The sequence below is a fragment of the Myotis yumanensis genome, unplaced genomic scaffold (genome assembly GCF_028538775.1).
Source record: "Myotis yumanensis isolate MYYU_CA2020_CCGP unplaced genomic scaffold, mMyoYum1.0.hap1 SCAF_20, whole genome shotgun sequence".
NCBI classification, from domain to species: Eukaryota; Metazoa; Chordata; class Mammalia; order Chiroptera; family Vespertilionidae; genus Myotis; species Myotis yumanensis.
The window spans coordinates 8783627-8811314 of NW_027223771.1; the positions used below are offsets into that span (position 1 = coordinate 8783627).

Genomic DNA, 27688 nt, shown 5'->3' on the forward strand with positions numbered 1-27688 from the left:
GGGTACCTCCCCGGTCCTCCTCCAGAACCAAGCCCCCCGCAACACCTAGGACCTGCCTCAGTCCCTGACCCCCACCGCACCCTCCGCTGGTGTCCGCTCCGAGCGCCCCGGCCCTGCTCTCTCTCCCAGGCTCACAAATAGCCCAGCTCACCCCTCAGCCCCCCAGCAAAGGCAAGAGGGTGGGGGTCTACTTTCCCATCTTCCGAATCCCCTTCCAAAGAGGATGGCACCGAGAGCGGGGCCCCGGGGCCCCTCACCCCCTCCTGCAGCTTCTCCCCCCGCCCCGCTGCCAATGTCTCCCAGGCCCGCCCAGCATCAGGCTGACACCCAGCCGCCAGCGTGGAGAGAACTGGACAGGAAGAACCCGGCTGCCCCCGAAGGCTTCGCCCCGGGTCAGCTCTGTCCGAGCGGGAGGGGGTGGAGCGGAAACAAAGGGCAGCAGAGCCGGGCGCCCTGGGGTTTGGTCAGACGGGCCCTGCGGAGGGAGGTCTCCCTGGAGACCGGGCGGGGCGGGGTGCACCTTCCCCTTGCACCCCGGGCTGCAGTTCCCCCGGTGGCCGGCTGGGGTGGGAGGGGGGGTGGAGATCGTCCTGTGGAGAGGCGGGGGGAGGGGGGGGGCGGCGGGGCGGGGCGGGGGCGCGCTCGGCTCTTTAAAGGAGCGCGCGCCGAGCGGGGAGCCGTGGCGGCGGCCCCAGGCGCAGGCCCGGCTGACAGCTGACAGCGGAGACGCCCGGCGCCGCGCCGGCCGGCAGCTCGGGGAGCCACCATGCGCCGCTCGGTGTGGCTGGTGCTGGCCGCGTCGCTCCTGCACGGTAAGCCCTGGGGCACCTCGCACTCCGCGCCGCCTCCCCGGCTCCCGGCGCAACCCGGCGGCTCAGAGCGCCCCGCGCCCGGGCCAGCTTCGGGGGTCCCTACGGGCATGGGGGGGGGGGCATCGGGGGCTACGCGGGGAGGGAGGCGGGGATGGCGGGCAGGGGGGCGTCAGGCGCACCCCGCCGGCCTCTCCTGAGCGGCCGCCGGCTCTCCCCTCCCCAGGGTCCCTGCAAGGCGAGTTCCAGAGGAAGCTCTACAAGGAGCTGGTGAGGAACTACAACCCCCTGGAGAGGCCGGTGGCCAACGACTCGCAGCCGCTCACCGTCCACTTCTCGCTGAGCCTCCTGCAGATCATGGACGTGGTGAGTCCCCCGCGCGGCCGCGGCCGCCCCCTCCCCGCCGAGGGCCCCGGGGGCGGTGTGGCTGGGCCGCCACCCGCTAGCTGGCCCGGGCAGGGGGGCCTGCCGGCGGCTGCGTGCCTCAGTCTCCCCGCCTGCCAAGGAGGCGCCAGTGACGCTGCCCCACCCGCGGCCACCTGTGCCTGGTGCTTAGAAACTCCGGGAGAAAGTCTCCCGGGCCCGGGACCAGCGACAGCAGGGTCCCACCGCCCCCATCTCAGCCCGCAAGTGGAGTGAGCGCCCTCCAGCCATTTCCAGATGGTTCTGCCGCCCGTGGCATGAAGCTCCTGTGGGCAGGGCCTGGGTCTGGGCTTCGCAGTTGGTTCATATGCCCAGGCAGGGGGCGAGCTGTGCGCACTTGGGACCCCCCCCGCCCCCCGCCAAATTTCCATGTGTTGCCTCTTTGCTGAGGGTCGTGCTGACTGTCCTGCCGGGAGGGTGAGCGAGGCACGCAGCCTCCGGCGCCCCCGGGTGTCCCTTCAGGCACCCGCCTGAGGCGCGCGGGGGGGCTCGGGGGTCAGGGTGTGCAGGGGGAGGGGAGGGAAGAGCAGGGTGGGGAAGAGGCGCGACCACAGCCCGGCAGCGGGTCCGAATGAGCGGGATCAGAAGGCGGGTGACAGGTCAGAGCCCCGCAACCAGGCAGGACGCGGGGGGCCGAGTGGCCCGCGATAGGAGGGCGCTGCACCGTCCCCGCCCGCGAGCGAAATCCAATACCAGACACAGAGCAGTCGCTCCCGGGAGACGACGGCGCCCGGGGACCAGCTTTGCACAACACGCAGGAGCCAGAGGCCGAACAGAGGCGCCGGGGAGGCCGAGGGCCTGTCCGGCCTGAGCGCCGTGGGCGGCGGCCCTTCCACCCCTTTTACCCCCCACTCCCCCCTGCGGCTTGGCCCACCTGCAAGGTCACCGCGGAGGGTCCACAGGTCACCGCGGAGGGTCCGGCCGCCCCGCCTGGCGCTCTGGGCCTCGGAGCAGCGGGAGCGCGGAGCAGAGTGCGGTCCGCACAGTCACCGGCTTCCCGCCCTGCGCGCGCGCGGCTCCTCCCAGCAGGCAGTGCGCGGCGCCCCGAGGAGCCCTGAGCGCATGCGCCGGCTCGCCCTCCTGCTTGCACAACCACCGGCACGTGGCGCCCGCAGGTGCGGCCCGCTCGAGGCGCTTGCGCACCGGGCACTGTCTCCACCGCGGACAGACGAGGCAGGGACTTTATGGAGGAGCCTGGGGGCAGCCCGGGGACCGTGGGAATGAACGCTCCGCGCGGAGGGGCCTGGGGGCAGCGCTGTGCACACCTGGGTCCCCCTGCACGAGAAGTGGGGGGCGGGGGGGGACTCCCCGCGCGGTCCCTGCGGTGCAGTCCCAGCCTCGGCGGTCAGACCAGAAAAAGGCACCCAAGGCACCCGGACCGGAGAGGAGGAAGGAAAACGGCCACCATTTTCCCGTGGCCTGGCCCTCCCTGTACGGAAAATCCCGAAGACGCCGCCAACAAGCCGTTCGAATAAATGACCTCAGCAAATCTGTCGGAAACGCCATCTACGAAACCGGCCGCATCTCTCCGCACCGATAATGAATGAGCAGGAAGAGAAATTAAGAAAACAGTCCCGTGTCCACTCGCATAAAAAAAAAAAAGTATAAAATACCCAGGAACACATGTTCGCGAAGGCGGCCTTGCACTCTGACAGCGACACGGCGCTGAAGAAACGGAACAGGATAGAAATAAAGGGAGGACAGACCTTGCTCGCGGACCGGAGAGATTCATGCTGTTCACACGTCCTTACAGCCGGAGGTTTGACACGGATTCGGTGCAGCTGGACGTCCTCTCATGCCCCCAAGGTCAGGGGGCAAATGGCCACGGCCGGCCCGAGACACGGCCACCCGCAGAGGCCCACGCGGCCACAGACCTCCCAGGTCAAGGGTCACGCAGAGTCCCGGATGCACAGGCCGCAGACTCACCCAAGAGGAACTGAGGGACCTGCCTGGGCCCTGGCCGGATAGCGCAGTAGGAACGACAAATCCATGTCTCTGTCTCTCTCCCTTCCTCTCAATAAAAACAGAGGCTGCCAGCATCACTAGAGGCAGGCAGTATCGCGAGACGCTGTCACTATCGCGACACGCAGCAGTATCGCGAGATTTCGCCAGTACCGCGAGAGACGGGCACCACCACGAGGTGCCCAGTACCCCGAGGGGCAGCTGGTACCGCCTTGTGCCTCCTTTAGAGTCGGTGTCTTTTCTTGCAGAACCACATCAGCTAGTTTATTTGCACCGGCCGAGCTGCAGCGGGTGGCCTGGGGCTGCCTGAGATCTGGGGGAAGGGAAGGCTCTATCCGGGACGGTGAGGCACGCAGACCGTTGCCTTCCCCTCGGACGGGGGCTCCCGGGAAGGAAGTCCTGCCGGGCACCAGGCTCCCTTCGCTGTTTCAGTTCCGGGGCGCGTGCGCATTGGGACGGGCTGTATCAGAGACGGCGCCCTTGCCCCTCCCATCTTCTTACTGCCCCCCCCCCCCCCTTTCCCCAGCAGAGATTCCCACGCTGGGGTGATAAGCACATGACCGGGGATGCTCACATTTTATTCTTGTGGAAGATCCTTTCTGCTGCGTTGGTTTACTCCGCACATAGTCACCCACTGAGCTTGGCTCCTACACTTTGCTCGGTTCTTGGGATTCATCCGTGAATCAGCGCTAGTTTCTACTTTATAGAGCTCCACATTGGGGCGAGGGAAACGGACAGGTAACTCCAGGGTTCTCGCTATATGTATAAAAGCCTAAGCGACCAAAGGACCGTCTGACCAGTCGCTATGATGCTCACTGACCACTAGGGGGCAGATGCTCAATGCAGGCGCTGCCTCCTGGTGGTCAGTGCGCTCCCACAGGGGGAGGGGGCGCTCAGCTGACTGACAGGCGCAGCTGCAACATGAGCCTCTCGGTTACCGAGCCAAGGCGGCAGTCAGACATCCCCTGACGCCCCCTGAGGCGTCCCGGATTGCGAGAGGGCGCGGGCCAGGCTGAGGGACCCACCAGTGCACGAATCTGTGCACCGGGCCTCTAGTTTAGCATAAGTGCCTACACCAAGCGCTGCAGATTCACACAGGAGGAAATGTTTTCTTCCCAGCCGGGGTGGGTGGGCATGGCTCCAGAGTGTGTCCAAGGGAAAGCGTGGGATTCCTTTTGGAAGGAGGGGGCCGCGGGAGGTGAGTGCAGAGACGGGAGGAGTGTAGAGGACGAGGTGTCTGGGGGCCTCCGCAGAGTTTAGCTTTTTGCACGGAGCCCCAGCCTGGGCATCTCCAAGGGCGGCAGGCGGCCGAGTGCCAGGGTGTTGGTGAAGCAGCAAAATCAGCTTGCCGTAGCATATTTTCCTAGAAGTGGAAACGGTCCAAACCACGGCATTTGTATCCAATCCAACCAGCATGAATGACAGAGAATAAAAGGAGACGTGCAAACATTTGAAAGACAAAACATGCATCGTCAAAGGGGCATAGAAATCTATAATCTTTATAGATCGCATAAGTCTATAGTCTATTATAGATCATAGAACTCTATAGTCTATTATGGATTATAGAACTCTATAGCCTATTATAGATTATAGAGATCTATAGTCTATTATACATTATAGAACTCTACAGTCTATTATAGATCATAGAACTCTATAGTCTATTATAGATTATAGAACTCTATAATCATTATAGAACTCTATAATCTGTTATAGACTATAGGAATCTATAATAGATTACAGAAAGGAGGAAAGTGTAAGGGGACGAGGAGGTCGAAACTAGAAGAGTCCCCATGGGAATGTGGAGAAAAGGGCCGATTGCAGGGGCACTTGGGACCTGTTAGCCGTGATATATAAACTTCACGTCGGTACACAGACAGATGTGTTAAGTGGCAGGACCTCAAGGACCCCTGACTGCATGCCCTGACTGCACGGCGATAATGAATTTACTTTGTGGGCTGGGAAGGAGATAATACCTAGGAAGTCACTGTGAATCGATGTACATGGGAGGCGCTGAACTGCCGACCGTCCCCACACTATTTCTTTTTAACTCCTGCCATTCAGTCACTCACCGGTGCACACACGTCTAGAGGCCATCCCACGTGTGGATTTGCATAAAATAAGTGCGCAGTTATGCAGGCATATACGTAAGGCACATGGTCATGCCTGAGGGGCTTGGGGTCTTTTGTAGAGTCTGGGTTGCAGACGCCCTTTCTGGGAAGCTCTGGCCACCAGAGAGCAGCACCCCGCGGTGGTGCGTTTGGGGTTTGCTACGGCAGATGGCAGGCGTGGTGGGGAGGCCCAGGATCCGACGGGCGTGTATGTTCCCTGATATCTCTGTGGGGGCTTTCTGTTCTGGCTTGTCAGACTTACAGGTTTGCATTTACTGGCTGGTATTTAAAAATGCCGCCACGCTAACTTAATTTTCATATTAGCTGTGAAAATCACACACCCTGAACACAGTCTAGGACAGTGACGGCGAACCTATGACACGCGTGTCAGAGGTGACACGCAAACTCATTGTTTTGGCTGATTTTTCTTTGTTAAATGGCATTTAAATATATAAAATAAATATCAAAAATATAAGTCTTTGTTTTACTATGGTTGCAAAGATCAAAAAATTTCTGTATGTGACACGGCACCAGAGTGAAGTTAGGGTTTTTCAAAATGCTGACACGCCGAGCTCAAAAGGTTCACCATCACTGGTCTAGGAAGACAGTCCCAGGTGCAATGAAATCATTATCTTAGTAATGTTTTGAGTAGTGTTATTTTTAAAAATATATATTTTTTATTGATTTCAGAGAGGAAGGGAAAGAGAGAGAGAAACACCAATGATGAGAGAGAATCATTGATAGGCTGCCTCCTGCACGCCCCCTACTGGGGATCAATCCTGCAACCCTGACCGGGAATCAAACTGTGATCTCCTGGTTCATAGTTGACGCTCAACCACTGGGCCACACCGGCCGGGTGAGAAGTGTTACTTTTTAAGACTGCAAACCAAATTAAACAATAAAAAGGACTAAGGAGGTGCTTACCCAAATTACTATTACTCAAGACATCAGTATAGTCCCTCCTATCTTTTCTCTGTGGTTATAGGATGTGTAGAGAAATACTTAATTAGTAAAATGGCCCTAGCTGGTTTGGCTCAGTGGATAGAGCATTGGGCTGCGGACTGGAAGGTCCTGGGTTTGATTCTGGTCAGGGAACATGCTCGGGTTGTGGGCTCAATCCCCAGTAGGGGGCGTGCAGGAGGCACCCAATCCATGATTCTCTCTCATCATTGATGTTCCTATCGCTCTCTCTCCCTCTCCCTTCCTCTCTGACATCAATAAAGAAATATATTTAAAAACATATTTAAATATTAAAATGGTCTAACAGCATTATGGCGCCTTAAACAATAATTAGCAAGCATTAATCTAAAAATGACACAAATAGGCCAAGCCCTAAACCAATAGGAGCTTTAAGATAAAATTGTATTCTTGTCCCACTATTACATAACTCTCATCATCACTGCATATTCAATCCCTATTCCAGTTTTTTATTTTAGAAAATGTTTAAAAAGCGTTTATTGAAATGATTCATGACGCGGCTAAGCCTGGTTGGTTATTTTTAAATTGTGTCCCAGGCGTATGTGAAAAATTACGGCGATCATTTGGGGGGGGTCTTGAAACTACTCTCCAATTTTATGTTTGTTTCTCTTTTTAAAAAGATATATTTTTATTGATTTCAGAGAGGAAGGGAGAGAGGGACAGAGAGACAGAAACATCAGTAATGAGAGAATCATGGATCGGCTGCCTCCTGCACGCCCCACACTGGGGATCAAGCCCGCAACCCGGGCACGTGCCCTTGACCGGGAATTGAACAGTGACCTCCTGGTTCATAGGCTGATGCTCAACCACTGAGCCACACCGGCCGGGCTCTCCAGCGGTTCTCACCGTCCTCCCGGGAGGTTGGGGAGAGCCCCTCGCTCCTCACTGCCGACGTCAGAAGGGCAATGGTAGGTGAAAGCGCGGTTACAAGGCCCCTCGACAGCGGGTCCTGATTTATGATGCAATGAGCTTTGTCCCTCACAGCCCCTCTATGGCTCTGGGACACAAACAGCACCGCGCTCCCGGCTGCACAGACTGGGGATCATGGGCGCGTCTGCCGCAGGAATCTCTCTTGTAAACGCTGCCTTTCACGTCGGCTGCCGGCGGTGTTTCCCAAGGGTTCCGTTCTCTCCGAGCCCATGTTTCATCCCTGACACGGAGGGAGGCCCACGGAAATCTCTCTTCTCCCCTCGGTTTGTTAGGGTTGGGTAGCCTTCTACTCAGAGAAGAGGGAAGTCTAATAGAAATTCCCATGATGTTGGCCCGGCCGGCGTGGCTCAGGGGTTGAGCGTCGACCTACGAACCACGAGGTCACGGTTCGATTCCCGCTCAGGGGCACAGGCCCGGGTTGTGGGCTCCATCCCCAGTGTGGGGCCTGCAGGAGGCAGCCCATCCATGGCTCTCTCTCATCGTTGACATTTCCATCTCTCTCTCCCTCTCCCTTTCTCTCTCTGAAGTCAATAAAAACATATTTAAAATACTTTTTAAAAGACACTATAAGTATCGAATGCTTTTTAAAATCAATCTTCCGGAAGAGTCGTGTGTGGGCTTGGAGCACAGCTCCCCCCGGCGCTGTGTAAAGTGCTGTCTTGCATTTCCACGGCCATTCTTCTTCCCGAAGCGACAGGGCAGCCTTGCTCCTCAGGACTCTGCAGAGCTGCCAGCGCTTTTCTCGGGGCTCTTGTGTAGGCGTCGGAAGAAACAGATAACCGTAGATCTCGCTGTGTCTACATTCTTGTTTGCACGGAAAATTGCTGGGCAATACAAACTCCCATTTACGAGGCACTCTGGAGCTTACGGCGAGAACGACTTCTTCTACCTCATTTAGTCTTTCCACCGACCACATTCCCCCCCTCCCTCCCCCCGTTTTAAAGAGGAATAAGTTGAGAGGGTGTTTTTCCCTGAGTCAGCGAGATATGAGAGCCGACAAAAAAAAAAAATTATATTCAGAATAAGAAACCAACTCCTACCAATCCATAAGGCCAAGGAGGCAAGCCGGTAGGAAAATGGGCAAAAGGAGAGAAGGTGCGTGACCCTCACCACCGGGGACATCAGCAAACGACACCCTGAAAATAACGGGGCGGGACCTTAAATAGAGCGCATTTTTCTAAATGCCTCTCTCTCTCTCTCCCTCTCTCGCTCTCTCTCTCACATACACATAGCAGTCCATACTGCCACTGCTTTCATTTAGTCATGGGGGTTGTGAGGGAGCCCCCACACGTAACTCTGAGTGTCTCTGTTCCGTCTGGTGTTTTTTGCAGGGAGCACATATCACCTTTATAACCAAGAGGGAAGGGGGCTGCTTAAGCACAATTGTTGTTGTTTTAATATATTTTTACTGAGTTTAGAGAGGAAGGGAGAGGGAGAGAGAGAAACATCCATGATGAGAGTGAATCATGAATCGGCCGCCTCCTGCACACCCCCTACTGGGGTCGAGCCCACAACCCGGGCATGTGCCCTCACTGGGAATCAAACCGTGACCTCCTGGTTCATAGGTCGACGCTCAGCCACCGAGCCAGGCCGGCCCGGTGCTTAGCACAGTTGTGAAATAAGCCACACTCCTGGCCCTGAGCACAGGGCTCAGGGTGAGAGCTGAGACACAACCCGTAATCTGTCGTTTGAGCCACGAGACGACTCTGCCTGCCATGTCCTCACACGGACCGCCTTGGTGAGGAACACAGAAAAGGGTTCCCTCGGGTGTCAGTCGCTAGCCTGGGACCCAGAATTCCTCAGCTACTCTCAGGAGATGGGTGACGTCCAGACGTTTCTCGTAACTGTTAGAAGTCACGAGCCTGCTTCCGGGATCATGGTTGTGTACGGGGGAGGCTCCTCCACAGGCCTCTGCTCCTGGTCCCCCGGGAAAGCCTGCCTCTCTGTCCTCTCCTGTGACGGTGCCCTGCTCCGTCTCTAGAGCCTGTCACTACTGTGGTTGTATTTCTATCATGTTGAATTGTGTGATCCCCCACCCCATGAGCTCAGGAACAATGTGGGTTTAGGACCCCCTATACCTGTCATCCTGGCATAAATGCCTCAAACAGGAAGAGCTCCATCAACATTCATTGAATGAATGAGTGAGTAGTGAATGATTGAGTGAATGACTGAGTGACTAGTGAATGAGTGAATGTATGAGTGAGTGACTTGTGAATGAGTGACTATGAATGAGTGAATGAATGAGTGACTATGAATGAGTGAATATATGAGTGACTAATGAATGAGTGAATGTATGAGTGAGTGACTAATGAATGAGTGACTATGAATAAGTGAATGTATGAATGAGTGAATGTGTGACTGAGAGAATGTATGAGTGATTAATGAATGAGTGAATGTATGAATGAGTGAATGTGTGAGCGAATGTATGAGTGACTAATGAATGAGTGAATGTATGAATGAGTGAATGTATGAATGTAAGAATGAGTGCATGTATGAATGAGCGAGTGACTATGAATGAGTGACTGATGAATGAGTGAATGTATGACTGAGTGAATGTATGAATGAGTGAATGATGAATGAGTGAATGTATGAATGAGCGAATGTATGAATGAGTGAATGTATGTATTTGTGAATAATGAATGAGTGGATGGATAAGTGAATAATGAGTGAGTGAATATTTTTTCCATTGGCTTATTTTTCAAAAGAGAGTGGAAGCGAGGGGAGAGAGAGAAAGACATGATGTGAGGGAGATACATTGATTGGTTGCCTTCTGTATATGCCTTGAATGGGGACAGGGATCTAACCCAAGTCTCTCTTATTTATTTATTTTAAATATATTTTTATTTATTTCAGAGAGGAAGGGAGAGAGAGAGAGAGAGAAACATCAATGATGAGAGAATCATTGATCGGCTGCCTTCTGCAAGCCCCCTACTGGGAATTGAGCCTGGAACCCGGGCATGTGCCCTGACCGGGAATCCAACCATGACCTCCTGGTTCGCAGATCGATGCTCAACCACCGAGCCACACCGGCCAGGGCCCTGGGTCTCTTGGATAAGGGCACTAATCCCAGTCGTGAGAGCTGCACCCTCCTGACCTAAACACCCCGCAAAGGCCCTGCCTCCAGATACCCTCACAGTGAGGGTTACGTTTCCATGTAGGAATCTGGGGAGGGAGGAGGGGGTACTGCCCTGGGGGGCGGGGGGGGGCGGGAAGGAACTGTGACACCTTGTCATGGAGCAGACAGAGAGCTGAGAGGCTAAGCCAGCGAGTAGGTGCCCCTGGACGGGGAGGGGAGGCCGGGGACCCCCTCCGGGAATGCAGACAGCAGCCTGCCTGCCGGTTCCGTGGGCGTGTCCCCCGGAGTCGTCCCTACCTGGCACCAGGACACTCGCAGACTGTGCCCGCCGGCCGGACGCGCTGCGCTGATTGCAGTCGAGATGCTGCCGTCTGAGCGCCACGCCCGCCGCGCTCCACAGAAGCCCGTTCCGCTCTAATGAGGTTTCAGGCAGGATGCTGGGAAGAAGAAAGCCTTTTAATTAGATCGGTAGCAATCAGCTCCCAAACCACAGAAGCCCTTTTCCCCCGAGAAGACAGACACGACGCAATTAAAAGCAAGCCAGCCACCTGCGCGGAACACGGACTGGCTCACTTTAAGGCCATTAAAAAGAACAGGTTCTTGCCCCGCCCGAGGGGCTCAGTGGCTGGGCATCGACCTCAACCAGGAGGTCACGGTTCGATCCCCGGTCCGGGCACACGCCCGGGTTGCGGGCTCGGTTCCCAGCGCGGGGCGGGCAGGAGGCAGCCGATCCATGATTCTCTCTCATCGTGGATGTTTCTATCTCTCTCTCCCTCTCCCTCTCCCTCTCCCTCCCTCTCTGTAAAACCAATAAACTTATACTCAGGCAAGGATTTTTTTTTTTTTAAATTGGACTTTGTGCCCAATTTAATTTTTTAGGTACATCAATGATTTTTAAAATAGAAAGAGAAATAAGCTAAACCATTCGCCGGTGCCACCTCTGGTGGTGGGGTAGCGGGGTTTTTCATTTTCTATTTGATACTTTTCAACCGTTTGTCAGGGCTTGATGACAAATGCGTATTTCCTCCGAACGCAGAGGGAAGCTGACCTCTGGGCCTGTGGGCTCGGGCAGGCTTGGCGCCTTCCCATGTCCCCACAGTCCCAGGAACCAGCCTGCTCTCTGGGCGGCGGTGCCGGGCCCTCCCGGAAGCCGTGTCTACCACCGTCACAAGTCTCTTCTCTCCCCTTTAAAGGACGAGAAGAACCAGGTCCTCACCACCAACATCTGGCTGCAGATGGTAAGTGGAGGCCCGGGCAGCCCTCGCCCTCCGACGTCCCTGCCCTTGCCCCTGAGACGCTCGTGTGTGGTCGGCAGGGCCAGCAGGGGCCCTGGGAGAAAAGCCAGGCCTGTCGTCCCGGACACCAAACGGCTGCAGGTTCGATTCCCAGTCAGGACGCCTACTTAGGTTGTGGGTTCCATCCCTGGTCTGGGCGTGTGTGGGAGGCAACCGACTGATGCTTCTCTCTCCCACCGATTCTTCTCTCTCTCTCTCTCTCTCTCTCTCTCTCTCCTCTCTCTCCCCTTCCTTTCCCTATAAAAAAATCAATGAAAACATATCCCCGGGTGAGGATTAAAAGGAAAAGATTTGGCAGTCTGCCCAGAAGGGTGCGGATTGCCAGGAGAACCCGTACCTGGGTGACCAGGCACTGTTTCGAGTCTGAGGCTCCGTAAATAAACTCCCCTCTAATCACGGCTCGTTCTTGCAGAGACATCCTCCGCTTCGCTTGCTTTAAAACTCGCCCCGTTCATTGGCGTTTACTTACTCAGCCACTTCCAAGCCGCTTGCAATCAGGCTGAGTGATTGACAGTCTAAAAGAAGGTTAAAGCCCGGCCGGTGTGGCTCAGTGGTTGAGTGTTGACCCACGAACCAGGAGGTCACCAGTTTGATTCCCGGTCAGGGCACATGCCGGGGTTGTGGGCTCGATCCCCCAGTAGGGGGCGTGCAGGAGGCAGCCCATCGATGTTTCTCTCTTTCTCCCTTTCCCTTCCCTTCTCCCTAAAATCAATACAATATATTTTTAAAAAAATACACGATAAATACAAGAGCAGCTGCAGGTGGAAGGCCGGGGTTCCAGGGGAAGGTGGACGTGTGGACAGGAAATTGGGCTCCAGGGGCTTCACGTTGCTGAACCCCTGGTCCCAGCATCTAAATCCACCTCCTGGACCCCAGGCCCCCCGCCCCCCCCCCCCCCCCAGCGAATGTTCCTGCAGACGCGCGGTGCTTCTGTGCTTTCCGAAGAGAAGAGGCAGAGAGGTGAACGGCAACAGCTCGATCAATTCTTCCTGGGCAGCGGGGGATTGATCTTGTCTTCCCATCGTCCCACTCGCCCTTGATTCGGTCCGAGGAGAAAGCGGCTGATGTCAGTGTTTGCCTCTTTCTGGTCCTGGGAGGGAGCCGTGGGGGTTCTCCAGGGCTTCGCGTATTGTTTCGGGGGGCCTGTCCGCCGTCATCTGATTTGACCCAGGAAGGGAGGCGGCGGGCGCCTCTCCGTTCCTGCAGGGACTTTCTGGCCACTCCCACACTCCCGGCTGCTGCTTTGAAAACGGGGGACATTTGTCACCGAGTCGGGAAAAAAAACACCTGTCTTCTCCGAGCTTGGAATACGGTCGTTCTCCCTGGCTGTTTCCAAGCCTCCTGAGAAGAGTCTCTATTCCTTTCTACCTCCTGATTCTGATTATGGGCCCAACAGCATCCACATGGCAGATGTTAGGCTGTGAACCGCATTTCTTTCTTTCTTTTAAATATGTTTGTATTGATTTCAGAGAGGAAGGGAGAGGGAGAGAGAGACACATCAGTGATGAGCGAGAATCATGGATCGGCTGCCTCCCGCACGCCCCCGACTGGGGATCGAGCCCGCAACCCGGGCATGTGCCCTTCACCAGAATAGAACCCAGGACCCTTCAGTCCCACAGGCCAACGCTCTCTCCATTGAGACAAACCGGCCAGGGCAACCGTATTTATTTCTAACGCGTTTCTCTTGTTCATTTCTGAACTCTGTCACTTCACACATTGGGGTCATAGACAAGCGAGCTGGGACTTGCTGGGGGCCATGTTAGCAACCTAGTTAAAGGTGATGTTTTTTTCTTTCCCTTTTTAAAAAAAAAATGATTTTAGAGAGGAAGGGAGAGGGAGAGATAGAAGCATCAATGAGGAGGGAGAATCATTGACCGGCTGCCTCCTGCACGCCCCCTACTGGGGACGGAGTCCGCCACCCGGGCCTGTGCCCCGACCTGGAATGGAACCGTGACCTCCTGGCTCACTCCTCTTGGCTCTGAGCTTGCCTAGTCGTGTCCTAGATCAGTCTCAGTGGCCAAGGCCACACGTGCGCCTGACGGCACTGTGGGTGTCAGTCCTGGACAGATCACTACCTGCAGTGGAACACGTCGGAGTACCCGGGCGTGCAGACCGTGCGCTTCCCCGACGGCCAGATCTGGAAGCCGGACATCCTTCTCTACAACAGGTGAGCCGGGCGGGAGGAGGGGCGGCTGTGTGCTGGCATGTGGGTAGCGATCGGCGTGTGTCTGAGCGTTCGGTGGATGTGCCTGATCTCGTATCTATAACTCGGAACACTGCTCCCACTGGGCGTTGTAAATGCCCCCCCCCCTTTTTTTATTAACAGTTTCTTCTTTTTTAAAAAATATATTTTTATTGATTTCAGAGAGGAAGAGAGAGAGGGAGGGAGTGAGAGAGAGAGAAAGAGAAAGAGAGAGAGAAACATCCATGATGAGAGAGAATCATGGATCGGCTGCCTCCTGCACGCCCCAGACTGGGGACCAAGCCTGCAACCCAGGCATGTGCCCTTGGCTGGAATCGAACCTGGGATCCTTCAGTCCACAGGCTGACGCTCTATCCACTGAGCCAAACCGGTGAGGGCTTTAAATGGCCTTTGAGAAGGCAAGAAATGAGGGGCTCGTCGGTAACCCAAGGCCGTCTGCTTGGTAGACCAGATGCCCCTAAGACAGGTATCCAGGCGGGGTCAGTTTCTAGGAGCCTTGAAATTCTTGGCTCATCTGCATAGCAAATGCAGGGCATCTTGTTGCAATGAGGCCTAGAAAGTGACAAGGAGCTAAATATTTCTTAGAGAGAGTTCCCCCCGGCCCGTGTGGCTCAGTTAGCTGAGCGTCCACCCATGGGCCAGGAGGTCGCCAGTTTGATCCCCGGTCAGGGCACATGCCAGGGTTGCGGGCTCAACCCCCAGTAGGGGGCGTGCAGGAGGCAGCCGATGGATGATTCTCTCTCATCCTGGGTGTCTCTCTCCCCCCCTCTCCCTTCCTCTCTGAGATCGTAGAAGTATATATTCTTTAAAAAGAGGCCGCTTGCTGCAGACCGGCCGTCTGTCCTGGGGGATGGGCTGCTTCATTTCCCTGACGGATGGTGGACAAGGCTGATGCTGCCAGCCAGCTGGCCGGGCTGCCCGCCGAGAGGGCGGGCGCCAAGAGGAGCAGGCGCGCCAGGTGCTGAGCCAGGGGTTTCTTGCTTGCTTCCTTCTGCGTTTCCTCAAGCCAGCGGTTCAAGGGTCGTTCTGAGCCCAGTGAGGGTGGCTTGTCATGGTCTCCCCTGGACCGAGGCCAGGCCCCGCTGGTGTTGGTGGTCAGCAGCCTGGGCCCAGGAGAGCTGGGCCCCTGAGCTGTGCAGCTGCGGGCGGCCGCCTCAGCCGCGTGGGAGCGTTTGGATTTTTGTGAAATATTTTTAAACACAAAAGGAAATTTTGTTTGTTTTTTTAAAAACATATTTTGGTTCAGTCCCCAGTCGGGGGCTGGTACGGAGGCGACCGATGGCAGTTTCTCGCATCGATGTCTCTTCTCTCCCTCTCCATCTCTGTGAAATGGGGGTGGGTGGCGGCCCCTGGGGACCCGTCTCCCAGGCCGGCTGCGTCCGGCGCTCTCAGACCCGTGGCCGGGGAACAGGCGGCAGCCCCTCCAAGCTGCCGGGGACCCGGTCATGACAGCCCAGAGGCCCCCGGGGGCAGTGCCAGCTCACGGAGCCCTTTTCCCGTTCCCAGTGCCGACGAGCGATTTGACGCCACCTTCCACACCAACGTGTTGGTGAACTCCTCCGGGCACTGCCAGTACCTCCCTCCAGGTGAGGCTGCGTCCTCGGCTCTCCTACAGCGACAAGCTGAGTGAGGGGCGTTCATCCTGCCTCTGCTCCCACGAGCTGGGAGCTAGTCCTGAGCTCTGGGCAGGGGCTGCCCCTCAGGTGTTGCTCTCCGGGTGCTGCCCCCTGATGTTGCTTCCCAGGTGTTGCTTCCCAGATGTTGCTCTCGGTGCTGCCCCCTAGATGTTGCTTCCCAGATGTTGCTCTCGGTGCTGCCCCCTAGATGTTGCTCCCCAGATGTTGCTCTCGGTGTTGCCCCCTAGATGTTGCTCCCCGGATGTTGCTGTCCAGGTGCCGCCCTCCCTGTGGTGAATGATGCTGCGGTGAACACATGGGCTGGTTGTTTTGTTTCCTCTGGATACGTACCCAGAAGTGGGACGGCCGGGTCACGTGGTCGTTCTGTTTTTAAGCTCTTGAGGACCCTCCCTACTCTTCCCACAAAGGCAGCTCCCATGCCCAATCCTGCTGGCAGAGCGAGGCTGCTGTGGGTTTGGCGCACACCTCGCCAGCTCCCCTGACAGTGCCCGTGGCCCCCGCAGGCATCTTCAAGAGCTCCTGCTACATCGACGTGCGCTGGTTCCCGTTCGACGTGCAGCAGTGCAAACTCAAGTTTGGGTCCTGGTCCTACGGAGGGTGGTCCTTGGATCTGCAGATGCAGGAGGCGGACATCAGCGGCTACATCCCGAACGGAGAGTGGGACCTCATAGGTGAGCCCCGCGGGGCGGGGGGCCCGCTGCCCGGAGGAGAGCGGCTGTGTTCCCGGGCTTGCTTAGCAGCTTGGGACTTTCCACTCTGCGTTTCGGTGTATTTACTGCACCCTGCGGCACTCGCCATGACTCCCCGAGGGCGACAGGAATAGACGCAAAGGCAATGAGAAGATTCGGTGCTTCCCAGGGGGACTGTGGTCATAACCATTTAAATGAGCCGGTGCCAGGATAGGCATCGGTACATCCTGCGAATCTTCTGCTCCTACCGTCACGCCGGACAACAGCAGATTGCATTTATACTGGCGTAAAGTTTACAGTGTGATATTTATCGTCATGGCGGCTTAGTCCACTCTCGGTGGCTCATAAACAACAGGCATTTATTCCTCGCAGTTCTGGAGCCTGGACGTCCAAGATCAAAGTGTTAGCAGATTTGGTGTCTGGCGAGGGCAGCTTCCCGATCCATGGACAGCTGCCTTCTCACTGCGTCTCCATGACGGAGGGGCAGGGAGCTCTCCGGGGTCTCGGCTACAAGGGCACTAATCCCACCCAGGAGGGCTGCACCCTTCTGACCTCATCACCCCGCACCGGCCCCACCTCCTGACACCACCATGTTAGGGGTTAGGTTTCAACCCATGAATTTTGGGGGGACACAGACATTCAGTTTATAGCGCATGTAATTCCAGTCCATCAAAACAGCCTGCTAAGCTGTTCAAATATCACTAATACACTCCTAAAGAACTCTGTGGTAAACCAGGAAGTGCTCATTCAGACACCAATTACCCAATTTTTAAAAAATGTATTTTTTATTGATTTCAGAGAGGAAGGGAGAGAGAGAGAGAGAGAGACATCAATGATGAGAGACAATCATGGATCGTCTGCTTCCTGAGCGGCCCCTACTGGGGATCCAGCCCTCAACCCAGGGAATCGAACCGTGCCCTCCTGGTTCATAGGCCCACACTCAGCCACCGAGCCACGCCGGCCGGCCCCCAATTTTGGGGGGACATCAGCTCCATGGCTGTGTGTGCGTGTCAGACGCGGTGCCGTAAACAAGCAGGGTGATGTGTGTCCCTTTCCTCCCGGCCCCCACGGAGGCATCCCGGGCAAGCGCAGCGAGCGGTTCTACGAATGCTGCAAGGAGCCCTACCCCGACGTCACCTTCACGGTGACCATCCGCCGGCGGACCCTCTACTACGGCCTCAACCTGCTCATCCCCTGCGTGCTCATCTCCGCCCTGGCCCTGCTGGTCTTCCTGCTGCCCGCGGACTCGGGGGAGAAGATCTCCCTGGGTGAGTGCCCGCCTTCCTGGGGAGCCAGAGGGGACGCAAGGGCGCTGCCTGGGTTTCAGCACCATGGACAGCGCCCGGTCCAAGGGGCTCTGGGTGCAGAGATGTTGGGGGGCGGGGGGTCTGTGTGACATCACACACTGACCTCCTAGCCCAGGAGGTCTCCCTGACCACACAGGCTCCTGATATCGCCTCCGGGTCGGATGCCACGCCCTCACGGGACACCCTGATCCTACAAGGAGGGTGGGAACACCCTGGAAGGGGCCCGTTCTCCCCTGAGGGGCCTGGGGTCTCTCCCCTCTGACACCCCATCCTGCTTTTTGTTTGTAAATAAATATCTTTTTATTGATTTCAGAGAGGGAGGGAGAGAGGAGGAGAGGAGAGAGATAGAAGCATCAATGATGAGAGAGAATCACGGATTGGCCGCCTCCTGCACGCCCCCCACTGGGGATGGAGCCTGCAACCCTGGGCATGTGCCCTGACCAGGAATCGAACCCTGACCTCCTCTGCATATGTCGTGAAGAAAAAGAGAGACACTAGCGCTGACGTCAATGATGCATTTTGTGTGGTTCTAAAGTTCCGGCTCCTAAACCCGACTCCTCCCGGGGCTTCTCTGGAACCCCCGTCCCCCCGAAACACAGAAAACCAGGCCCTTGTGTTCAGGAACGCCTTAGACACCTCCTGCCCCTCCCTCCACCCTCTAGACCAGCGGTTCTCAGCCTGCGGGTCGCGACCCCTTTGGCGGTCGAACGACCCTTTCACAGGGGTCGCCTAAGACCATCCTGCATATCAGATGTTTACATGATGATTCATCACAGCAGCAACATGACAGTTATGAAGTAGCCACGGAAATCATTTTATGGTTGGGTCACGACATGAGGAACTGTATTTAAAGGGCCAGAAGGTTGAGAACCGCTGCTCTAGTGGTTGGAACCTCCGGGTGGGGCCCCCGCTGGAGGGAACGGAGGCCTCAAGGCCCGTCTGTCTCCGGCGCCCTGTCTCTGCCTCAGGGATCACCGTGCTGCTCTCTCTCACCGTCTTCATGCTGCTGGTGGCCGAGATCATGCCGGCGACGTCCGACTCGGTGCCCCTGATAGGTAAGGGCCTCCAGGCACGGGCCGGGGAGCGGCACCGCCCGGCTTCCGCCCGAGGCCAGGCCTTGCTGTCACTGTGCAGGGCGGTCCATGGCCTCTGCTCACTGGGGCACAGGTGAGGGGCGTGGGGGGTCCCGCAGTGCTGTTCGGGTCTAAGATGCAGACATGGCCCCCTCCTCCCTAATCCCCCCTCGTGCTTGTTGGGGAGCCATTAGAGCAGCGGTTCTCAACCTGGGGGTCGCGACCCCTTTGGCGGTCGAGTGACCCTTTCACAGGGGTCGCCTAAGACCATCCTGCCTATCAGATATTTACATGACGATTCATCACAGTAGCAGCATTACAGTTATGAAGTAGCAACGAAAATAATTTTATGGTTGGGTCACCACATGAGGAACTGTATTTAAAGGGCCGGAAGGTTGAGAACCACTGCATTAGAGGTTCACTGTGTCCGCTGGACCCACCGTCCCCCCACAGATCCTCCCTTAGGACGGGAAGGGCACCCACTTTCACCCTCAGCAGCTGTTTCCTGGGACGACCCGCTGTGAGGACGTGCGAGCAGGACGGACATGCTGGGGCTGGGACAGATCCAAGGCTGGGCTTTTCCGGGTCCGCCCTCTGCCCTCCGCCCCGGCGGCCGGGCCTCAGCCGCCTGTTCTCTCCGCAGCCCAGTACTTCGCCAGCACCATGATCATCGTGGGCCTCTCCGTGGTCGTCACAGTGATAGTGCTGCAGTACCACCACCACGACCCTGACGGCGGCCAGATGCCCAAGTGGGTGCGTTCCTCCCGCTCTCCCCCAAGGGGGCGCCCGGGGTGGCTCACGAACTTGGTTTTTTAAAATACATTTTCCATTGATTTCAGAGAGGAAGGGAGAGGAACGGAGAGATAGAAACATCAATGAGAGAGAATCGTGGATCAGCTGCCCCACCCTGGGGACTGAGCCCACAACCCGGGCATGTGCCCTGACCGGGAATCGAACCATGACCTCCTGGTTCCTAGGTTGATGCTCAACCCCTGAGCCACGCTGGCCGGGCCCAAACCATTTTTAATGACTGAGTGGTGCTGACTGCCCCAGAAAAAAAACAATCTTAATTAAAAGCAATAATTATTCGCCTCTCAGCACAAGACCATGTTCTAACCAATGACCGCCAGCGCAATGTGAGGCCTCTCTCTCTCTCTCTCTCGTTTACATAACACCCCACGTTTTTCTCTCTTCCCGGGGCATCTGACACATAACGAGCCCCCCAGGGCGGTTCAGGACGATCTGTGGCTGTGACGAAGGCGCCGCCGAGCGCGGGGGCATTCTGTGGCGTTTGCACAGCCAGAGACAGAACCGCGACCTGACAGAGGGGCCACCGGCTCAGGGTGACCCGGTGCCAAGAGCACCCTTTCCCTTCGGAGATGCTTCTGCCTGGAAAGCTGACAACTCGGGCCACGGAATGGAACCCCGACTGGGCGGGAGGGATCACATTAGCTTGAGACGGGCCCCGGGGATGCAAAGTCCCCCCCCACCACCCACCCACCCACCCCACGTGGCGGGAGAAGCTGCCGGCGCCGCGGCCCCGCTCTCCGTGGGCCCCGCGGCCTCCGGTTCAGAGGCACTCATGCCCAACACGCTGCCTCCAGCTCCGGCCCCAGCGTCCCGGGGCCTCTGGGGGAGGCTGGGCGACAGGCCACATCCAGCCCACAGAGTGCTCTTGCAAATGTCATTTATCGGAAGACAGCCGGCCTGCCTTTCTTTCTTTTTTATTTTTTTTTCAACAGGCTGTTTAAAACTGGTTTTGCCGGTCGGCAGAGCGGGGTAAAAGCAGGGCCTCACGGCCCTCAGGCTAGAACTCTTACTATCTGACCCTGTCCGGGAAGGTCGAGAAGCCCTGCTTCAGAGGTTTCAAAGCACCTTCCTGCGTATCCCCTTTTATCCCGGCTTCCCGGCCGCCTAACGCATTATGTTAGAGGTTCCCAAGCTCCCTCGGTTCGTACACCTCTGCTGCCTGAGGTGTCCCCCCCCCCCCCAGAGCCCCTCGGGCGAAAGAAACACCCAGCAGTTCTGGTCATTAAATAGGTCAGAACCGCCCTGGCCGGGTGGCTCAATGGTTGGCGCGCTGTCCCCTGAGCCCAAAGATTGCAAGTTCGACCCAGGTCAGGAGGCAGCCAGTCGATGTCTCCCTCACACATCAATGCTTTTCTCTCTCTCCCTCCCTTCCTTTCTAAAATCAATTAAAAAAAAATACATGTCAAGACAACTTACAAGGCCCTGACCAGTGTGGCTCAGTGGCTAGAGTGTCGGCCTGTGGACTGAAGGGTCCCAGGTTCGATTCTGGTCAAGGGCATGTACCTGGGTTGCGGGCACATCCCCGGTAGGGAGTGTGCAGGAGGCAGATGATCGATGCTTCTAACTCTCTACCCCTCTCCCTTCCTCTCTGTAAAAAAAATCAATAAAATATATATTTTTTTTAAAAAAAGACAACTTACAAGACTTGACAACTGAGCACCCGTGAGCCCCAGACACCTCTCCAATCTTTTCCCCGGCACCTGCTTTTATTAAGATTTTTTTAAAATAAATACATTTTTATTGATTTCAGAGAGAGGAAGGGAGAGAGAGAGAGAGAAACATCAAGGATGAGAGAGAATCAGAGATCGGCTGCCTCCTGCACCCCCCCCCTACAGGGGATGAAGCCTGCAACCCGGGACTTGAACCGCGACCTCCCGGTTCCTAGGTGGGCGGCGGGCGGGCAGGGCTGGGGTTGCGGTCGGGGGGGGGGGGGGGGGGGGGGGAGGGGGAGGGGGCCCTGGCCGCCCCTCATTCCCACGGTGTCTCCCAGACCAGGGTCATCCTTCTGAACTGGTGCGCGTGGTTCCTGCGCATGAAGCGGCCCGGGGAGGACAGGGTGCGCCCCGCCTGCCAGCACCGGGCGCGCCGCTGCAGCCTGGCCAGCGTGGAGCTGAGCGCCGTGCCCGCCGCCGCCACGGCCAACGGCGGCGGGAACCTGCTCTACATCGGCTTCCGCGGCCTGGACGGCGGCGGCCTGCACTGCGCCCCGACGCCCGACTCCGGGGTGGTGTGCGGCCGCCTGGCCTGCTCCCCCGCGCACCTGCACGACGAGCACCTGCTGCACGGCGGGGGGCCGGCCCCCGAGGGGGACCCCGACCTCGCCAAGATCCTGGAGGAGGTGCGCTACCTGGCCAACCGCTTCCGCGGCCAGGACGAGAGCGAGGCGGTGCGCAGCGAGTGGAAGTTCGCCGCCTGCGTGGTGGACCGCCTGTGCCTCATGGCCTTCTGCGTCTTCACCATCCTCTGCACCATCGGCATCCTCATGTCCGCGCCCAACTTCGTGGAGGCTGTGTCCAAGGACTTTGCCTAATGGGGTGCTGGCCCCGGGGCCTGCGGGGGGGGCGCGCGCGCGCGCGGGCGGGTGGGGACGCGAGCCGGTGGCTGTCAGGCCTGTCGGTGACGTCTCCTGGTCACCCTCGGTCTTAGGATGTCAGTCGGCGCTTTTTTCTTTTTCTTTTTTTTAAATCCTTTCAGCTGGACATCCCTGGAGCATCCTTCCGGTCGGGGGGACCCCTGACAGGGCACTGGGCCTGGTCCCTGCTCCCTGGTGAGCCCTGGTGGCCAGGGCAGCTTCGGGGCCTCGGGGCTGGTACCGCATGCCTGCATGTCCCTCGCCACCAAGGCCCATGTGAGCAACCCCCTCCCCCTCCCCGCTTCTGCCTGTGCACAGCCCCGGACTGGACCCGTAAGAATAAGCCACATGCACTCCCTCCCGACACCTAGAAACCTAACCAGCTGGTTTTCCAACGACTCAGAGATTTTAGTGACAAGAGAGAGTTGGTAGAGAGAAACCGTGGTGTGCTGTTTCAATGTTAAAAAAAAAAAAAAAAAAAAGAGAGAGAGACATATGGACCTTGTCCGTGACCTTTTCCCCTGCCTGATTTCCGCCACCCGCCCGCCTCGTCTGGGCAAGGCCGGGCCCCAGGCCAGGCAGGCAGATTTCCGGGGACACGGGGGAGTTCAGCGAGCCTGCTCCATGCGGCAAATCCCAAAGGACGGGCGGGTTCCATCAGAACGAGCAGCCCGGCGTCCTCTCCAGAGCCAAGCGAATCCATCGTTTAAAAAGAACGCGTCAGCCCTGGCTGGTGTGGCCCCGTGGATAGAGCGTCGGCCTGGGGACTGAAGGGTCCTGAGTTCGATTCCGGTCAAGGGCATGTGCCTGGGTTGCGGGCTCGATCCCCAGTGGGGGGCGTGCAGGAGGCAGCCGATCCATGATTCTCTCTCACCATTGATGTTTCCATCTCTCTCTCCCTCTCCCTTCCTCTCTGACATCAACCTATACTAATAAAAATGTAATATGCTAATTAGACCGGATGTCCTTCCGGACGAAGCCGGGGCTGCGAGGGACGCCTGGGTCCCGGGTGCTGGGTGCCGGAGGGAAGCCGGTGCCTGCAGCCAGGGGAAGGAAGGCCTACTCTTGCATGAATTTTGTGCATCAGGCTTCTAGCAAATATATATTTTTTAAAAAAGAATGCATTAGAAAGCTGGCCGAACGGGTGGGCTCCCTGGAGATGTGCTTTGAAAGCCAAGGAAACTTTCATTTTAAACTTCCACGGTGCCAGAAGTCACTGCTTAGCCCAGTGGTCGCCAACCGGTGGTCCGCAGGCCACTGGTGGTCTGTGAGGTCCGAAAGGTTGGCGACCGCTGGCTTAGATGCTCTAGCTGACAGTAGTCACTTTGCTTCTTCGCATAGTTCTTATTTTTTAATAATACCAGAGGGAGACACAAGAAAATATCGCCCGTTGTACTGTCTCATCCAGAACTGCTCAGAGCTTGAAAGCTTTAAGCCCTCCTTCCCCACCCCACCCCCCCCGGCCACACCCCTTTCAGGGTCTTTAATTTGCTTCTAAGCCCCGAGATGGATCCATCATGAGCAAAGATTTGATTTTCCAGAGCAAAAGAAATTGCATACACATCTCCAGCCATTTATTTCACGCCTTGCTGGGTGACGCACATAGATTGCTTTGCACTGAGGATGGCGGCTTGCCCATGCTATGTGTGTGTGTGTGTGTGTGTGTGTGCACCTGCTCAGAACGGACACCTTGTTTACAATAAAATTGATAAATAAGAGCATCCCCAAATCACACTGTCCTCAGAGTTCATCCATTTTACATGGGACAAACAACACAGAGCCTTTCTCTCTCTCTCTCTCCCCCTCCCTCCCTCCTATTAAACTACCTTTAGAAACAAGTAGAATGTTTTGATGTATAAAGAAAATGCTACAGCCCTGGCCAGTTTGGCTCAGTGGTTAGTTAGAGCACCAGTCCTCGGACTGAAGGATCTGGGATTTGATTCCAGGTCAAGGGTACATACCTCAGTGGCAGGCTCGATTCCCCAGACCCCGTCAGGGTATAAACACCTCTCTCACATTGATGTTTCTCTCTCTCTCTCTTCCCCCCCCTTCCCTCCATTCTCTCTAAAACAAAACAAAACAAAAATCAATGGAAAACATATCCTAGGGTGAGGATTAAAAAAGAAAAGAGAGAGAGAGAGAGAGAGAGAGAGAACGAGAGAGAGAGCCCTTCATTTCTTCTTGCTCTCTGAAAACTGATCCCTACTACAAATCTGCTTTTGAAAACAGTCTTTGCGGCTTTGTATTTTGTAGAGAAAAACATAGACAAGCGAACAAAATAGCTCGTATTTGACCCAAAACGACTCTGCCATTTAAGAACGGAGTAAGGAGGAGAAGGGCGTGTGCTTAGAAAAGTGAATGCCTGAAAACAGAAGCCGTTGTCTTAATGAATTCGCCTGTGCACTTGGGACTCTTCCTGTCTTATGTCTCGAAGTGTTTTTATTTGTTTATTTGCCTTTGGTGTTATTGACTGATTGGCATATAGAAAGTGTGAAGTTTTATGCTGTCAATGGATCATATTTTCCTTTGTAGATCCTGGAGTTTGGTTCTAGTTTTAAAAGACCCTCCCCATTCTGAGATTATAAATAAACTTACTCTTATTTTCTTCTAAATCTTCATGCTTCCATTTGTTTACATCTTCTAACTCCCTGGAATTCATCTGTTGCAGGTAATGGAGGTAAAGATGCAATTTTTTTTTTTCTCCAAATGGTTGGTCACTTGTGTAATAAAATAGATAACCGTACATTTTGGCAATACAATTATAATCCTTTCCCCACTTGTTCAAAATGCCACCTTTTGGTAGACTAAAGGTCTTTAAATGTTTGGGTCTATTTCTGTTTTATTATCTCTCCATGCATGCCTTCAAATTTCTCAGGCTTTATTCATATTAGTATCAAATATTCATATTAATGTGAATATCTGCAAGTCAACACTCCCCTCAACTAACCCCCCCCCCCGCCCCACATACTCTCATACACACACACACACACACACACACACACACAGTAATAATAGGGTCTTTGTGAGAATTCAGGGAACAATGGCTAAAAAGTCACTGTCAAAAATTATTTTGATATTTCATTTATAACTCTTCTCCAGCTATACTTTAGGAGTTCTGATTTTCATAAAATCAGATGAGTGTTCAATATCTAGAAACAAATGACCCTTTTAAAAAGTACTTTTGAGCCCAGCTGGTGTGGCTCAGTGCTGAGCGTTGACCTATGAACCAGGAAGTCGCTGGTTTAATTCCCGATCAGGGCACATGCCCGGGTTGTGGGCTCCATCCCCAGTAGGGGGCGTGCAGGAGGCAGCTGATCAATGACTCTCTCTCATCACTGATGTGTCTATCTCTTTCCCTTTCCCTTCCTCTCTGAAATCAATCAATATACATATGCATACACACACACACACACACACACACACACACACATATATATTTTAAATACTTTTGAAAGTTACCACTCGTTCCCAGAACAGTTCATACCAGGTACTACACAAAGTGCTTTTCGTCTCTAACCTCCGCAATAACCCTTTGAATAGATGGTGTATTTCCAGATTACAGAGAAGCAAACCAGAACACATACAAATTAGCTAACTTGCTCAAGGCCACCCAACCAGTAAATGGCAGCCAGAAAGATGCCAAGAGCAGCCCCGCAATACTAAGATAATGAAAACAAATACAATCCCTTAGCAAGACGCACACCCATTACTCACTCATCACCAAGGGTTGCCAACGTCGATTTGACTTTTTCCAAAGATGAAAAAAAAAAAAAGAAGTTGCCTTGTTCTGGTTTGTCCTTATCATTATGTACACATATCAACCGATAGATAAACACATATATGGGTGTACAAAACGATAAACATACTTTGACTGACGTACGGAGATATTTCTGTTCTATTCTGTGCCCTTTCCGACTACGCTAAAATCTGCTCTTCTATCCCAGCTCCAGAGCAGCCAAGCATTTAACTCCCAGAAGGTTGAAGCCACTGACAAGATCTATAGGATTCCACGTGGGGAAAAAAACTGGCCGCCCAACCCCTTCCGCAGACAAGAGACATATTGCTGTTTACGAAGCCCCACTGCGGATCAGCTTTATTTATCGTTCCTATTTCAAGAAAGATCATGTTCCTGCTGGACGTCGCAACCCCTGAGCCGGACATTTTTCTTGCTTGTCCTGATGTCAGACTGTCCTATCTCAGCCAAGATTTATGTAAGAAGAAGGCTCCTTCACTGGGGTTCAGGAAAGACAGTCAATGCATCATCCCTCATGGTTATTTCACAGTTGATTAGACCTCCCTCAACGGATGACAGACAGTCTACCCCAGAAGTGATGCATCCCCTGGGTCCTTACGATGCCCGTCTGCGATAACTAGGAATCAACACGGCAGATGTTAACACTTGACGGGAGCAGCGCCGGACAACCGCCTTGCCCTTTCGGCACGTCATTTCTTCTACTGGCAACCGAAGCAGAACCAGACAGGCACCAATTTCCACTGAGGGGTGTTTCTGATAAGAGGTTCAGGATTTGCCCGGCTGGTGTGGCTCACGGGTTGCGCATCAACCTATGAACCGGGAGGTCATGGTTTCGATTCCCGCTCAGGGCACATGCCCAGGTGTGGGGTCGATCCCCAGTGTGGGACCTGCAGGAGGCAGCCGATGCATGATTCTCTATCATCACTGATGCTTTTATCTCTCTCTCTCTCCCTCTCCCTTCCTCTCTGGATAAAAAATATAATTTTTAAAAAGAAACTCAGAACTTAATAGCATTTTATTCTAGGAAATAGTTAGCTGACACCTGCAGGGCCAGGCACCAGACCGGTGGGGGGGGGGGGGGGGGCAAAAACCCACAGAGAAAAGCATTTTAAGAGGCCTGGAGGATGGACTGCAAAGTTCTAAGGGATCTTTAGTTCCCAGGCTAGTTAGCATAAGAAGGGGGTCTTTCCTTGCTAGTATTAATAATTCCAGCAGCGTGGCTAAAGGGACCCCATTTTATATATTTCCCATCTTCCGTCTTTCCTCAACAGTTAAAATTGGGGGGAGTTCAGGTATTAGAAAGGCAGTAGCACCTCCACAACTAGCATCGCCCGCTGGAGCCAGAACCAGCCACCAGGCGGAGCCAGAGCCCAGCCAGAGCCCGGCCAGCCGAGACACCGGAAGGGCTCCCGGGGCATTGTGGGAAATGTAGTCCCGACAGCTCGGCCCCAGGTTTCTCCGCTCCCATCTCCCGGTCGGTCAGGGTCCCGGGAAGTCAGCTGACCCTGCTCCGAAGGTCTTGCGCCGAGCGGTGCTCCGAGCGGGCCTGGGTCTTAGGCGTTGGAGGTCCCGTGGGCGCCGCCGAAGTGAAAGGGTCGGGGTAGGGAGGCGAGGCTGGGAGAGCGCGCACCCCGCCCCCCTGCATGCGCGTCACCGAGAAGAGCTGAGTGCGCATGCGCCCAGGCCATCGCCTCTCCAGTAAACTACCCCTTTGTGCTCTCAGCTGGGAACCCTTCGGTTTTCCAAAAAGCCGCTGAAGTTCCAAATTACCCTCTGCAGAAATCATGCCAACAAGAGGGAGGTGGGCCCTGGCCGGTTTGGCTCAGTGGATAGAGCGTTGGCCTGCGGACTGAAGGGTCCCGGGTTCGATTCCGGGCAAGGGCACATGCCGGGATTGCATGCCGGGGTTGCAGGCTCCATCCCCTGGGTGGGGCGTGCAGGAGGCAGCTGATCCTTGATTCTCTCTCATCATTGATGTGTCCATCTCTCTCTTCCTCTTACTCCCTCTCTAAAAAATATATACATATATATATATATTTATATATATTTAAAAAGGAGGTGG

At 55.4% G+C, this 27688-nt stretch overlaps 2 protein-coding genes across 3 annotated transcripts in view; one reads left to right on the forward strand and one right to left on the reverse strand.

Moving 5' to 3' along the window:
* The window catches only part of OTUD7A (OTU deubiquitinase 7A), a 78526-nt gene that overhangs the window by 45685 nt on the left and 5153 nt on the right, over nucleotides 1-27688 (reverse strand). Inside the window, 1 exon segment of the mRNA XM_070400297.1 lies at nucleotides 10584-10723. The gene's annotated coding sequence lies outside the window, so the exon portion shown is untranslated.
* CHRNA7 (cholinergic receptor nicotinic alpha 7 subunit) lies at nucleotides 689-26497 on the forward strand. 2 transcript variants are annotated; one of them, XR_011469117.1, is made up of 11 exons: nucleotides 689-812; nucleotides 1036-1175; nucleotides 11480-11524; nucleotides 13639-13748; nucleotides 15291-15370; nucleotides 15925-16092; nucleotides 17184-17378; nucleotides 18386-18472; nucleotides 19134-19243; nucleotides 21291-24549; nucleotides 25817-26497. XR_011469117.1 is itself a non-coding variant. In XM_070400298.1 (10 exons), exons 1-10 carry the CDS (start codon nucleotides 767-769, stop codon nucleotides 21828-21830), a joined length of 1521 nt encoding a protein of 506 aa, XP_070256399.1. In that variant the 5' UTR covers nucleotides 689-766; the 3' UTR covers nucleotides 21831-24602. The 2 variants fall into 2 exon arrangements, 1 of the variants encoding a protein (XP_070256399.1); XM_070400298.1 differs by lacking the exon at nucleotides 25817-26497 and having other exon boundaries at nucleotides 21291-24602.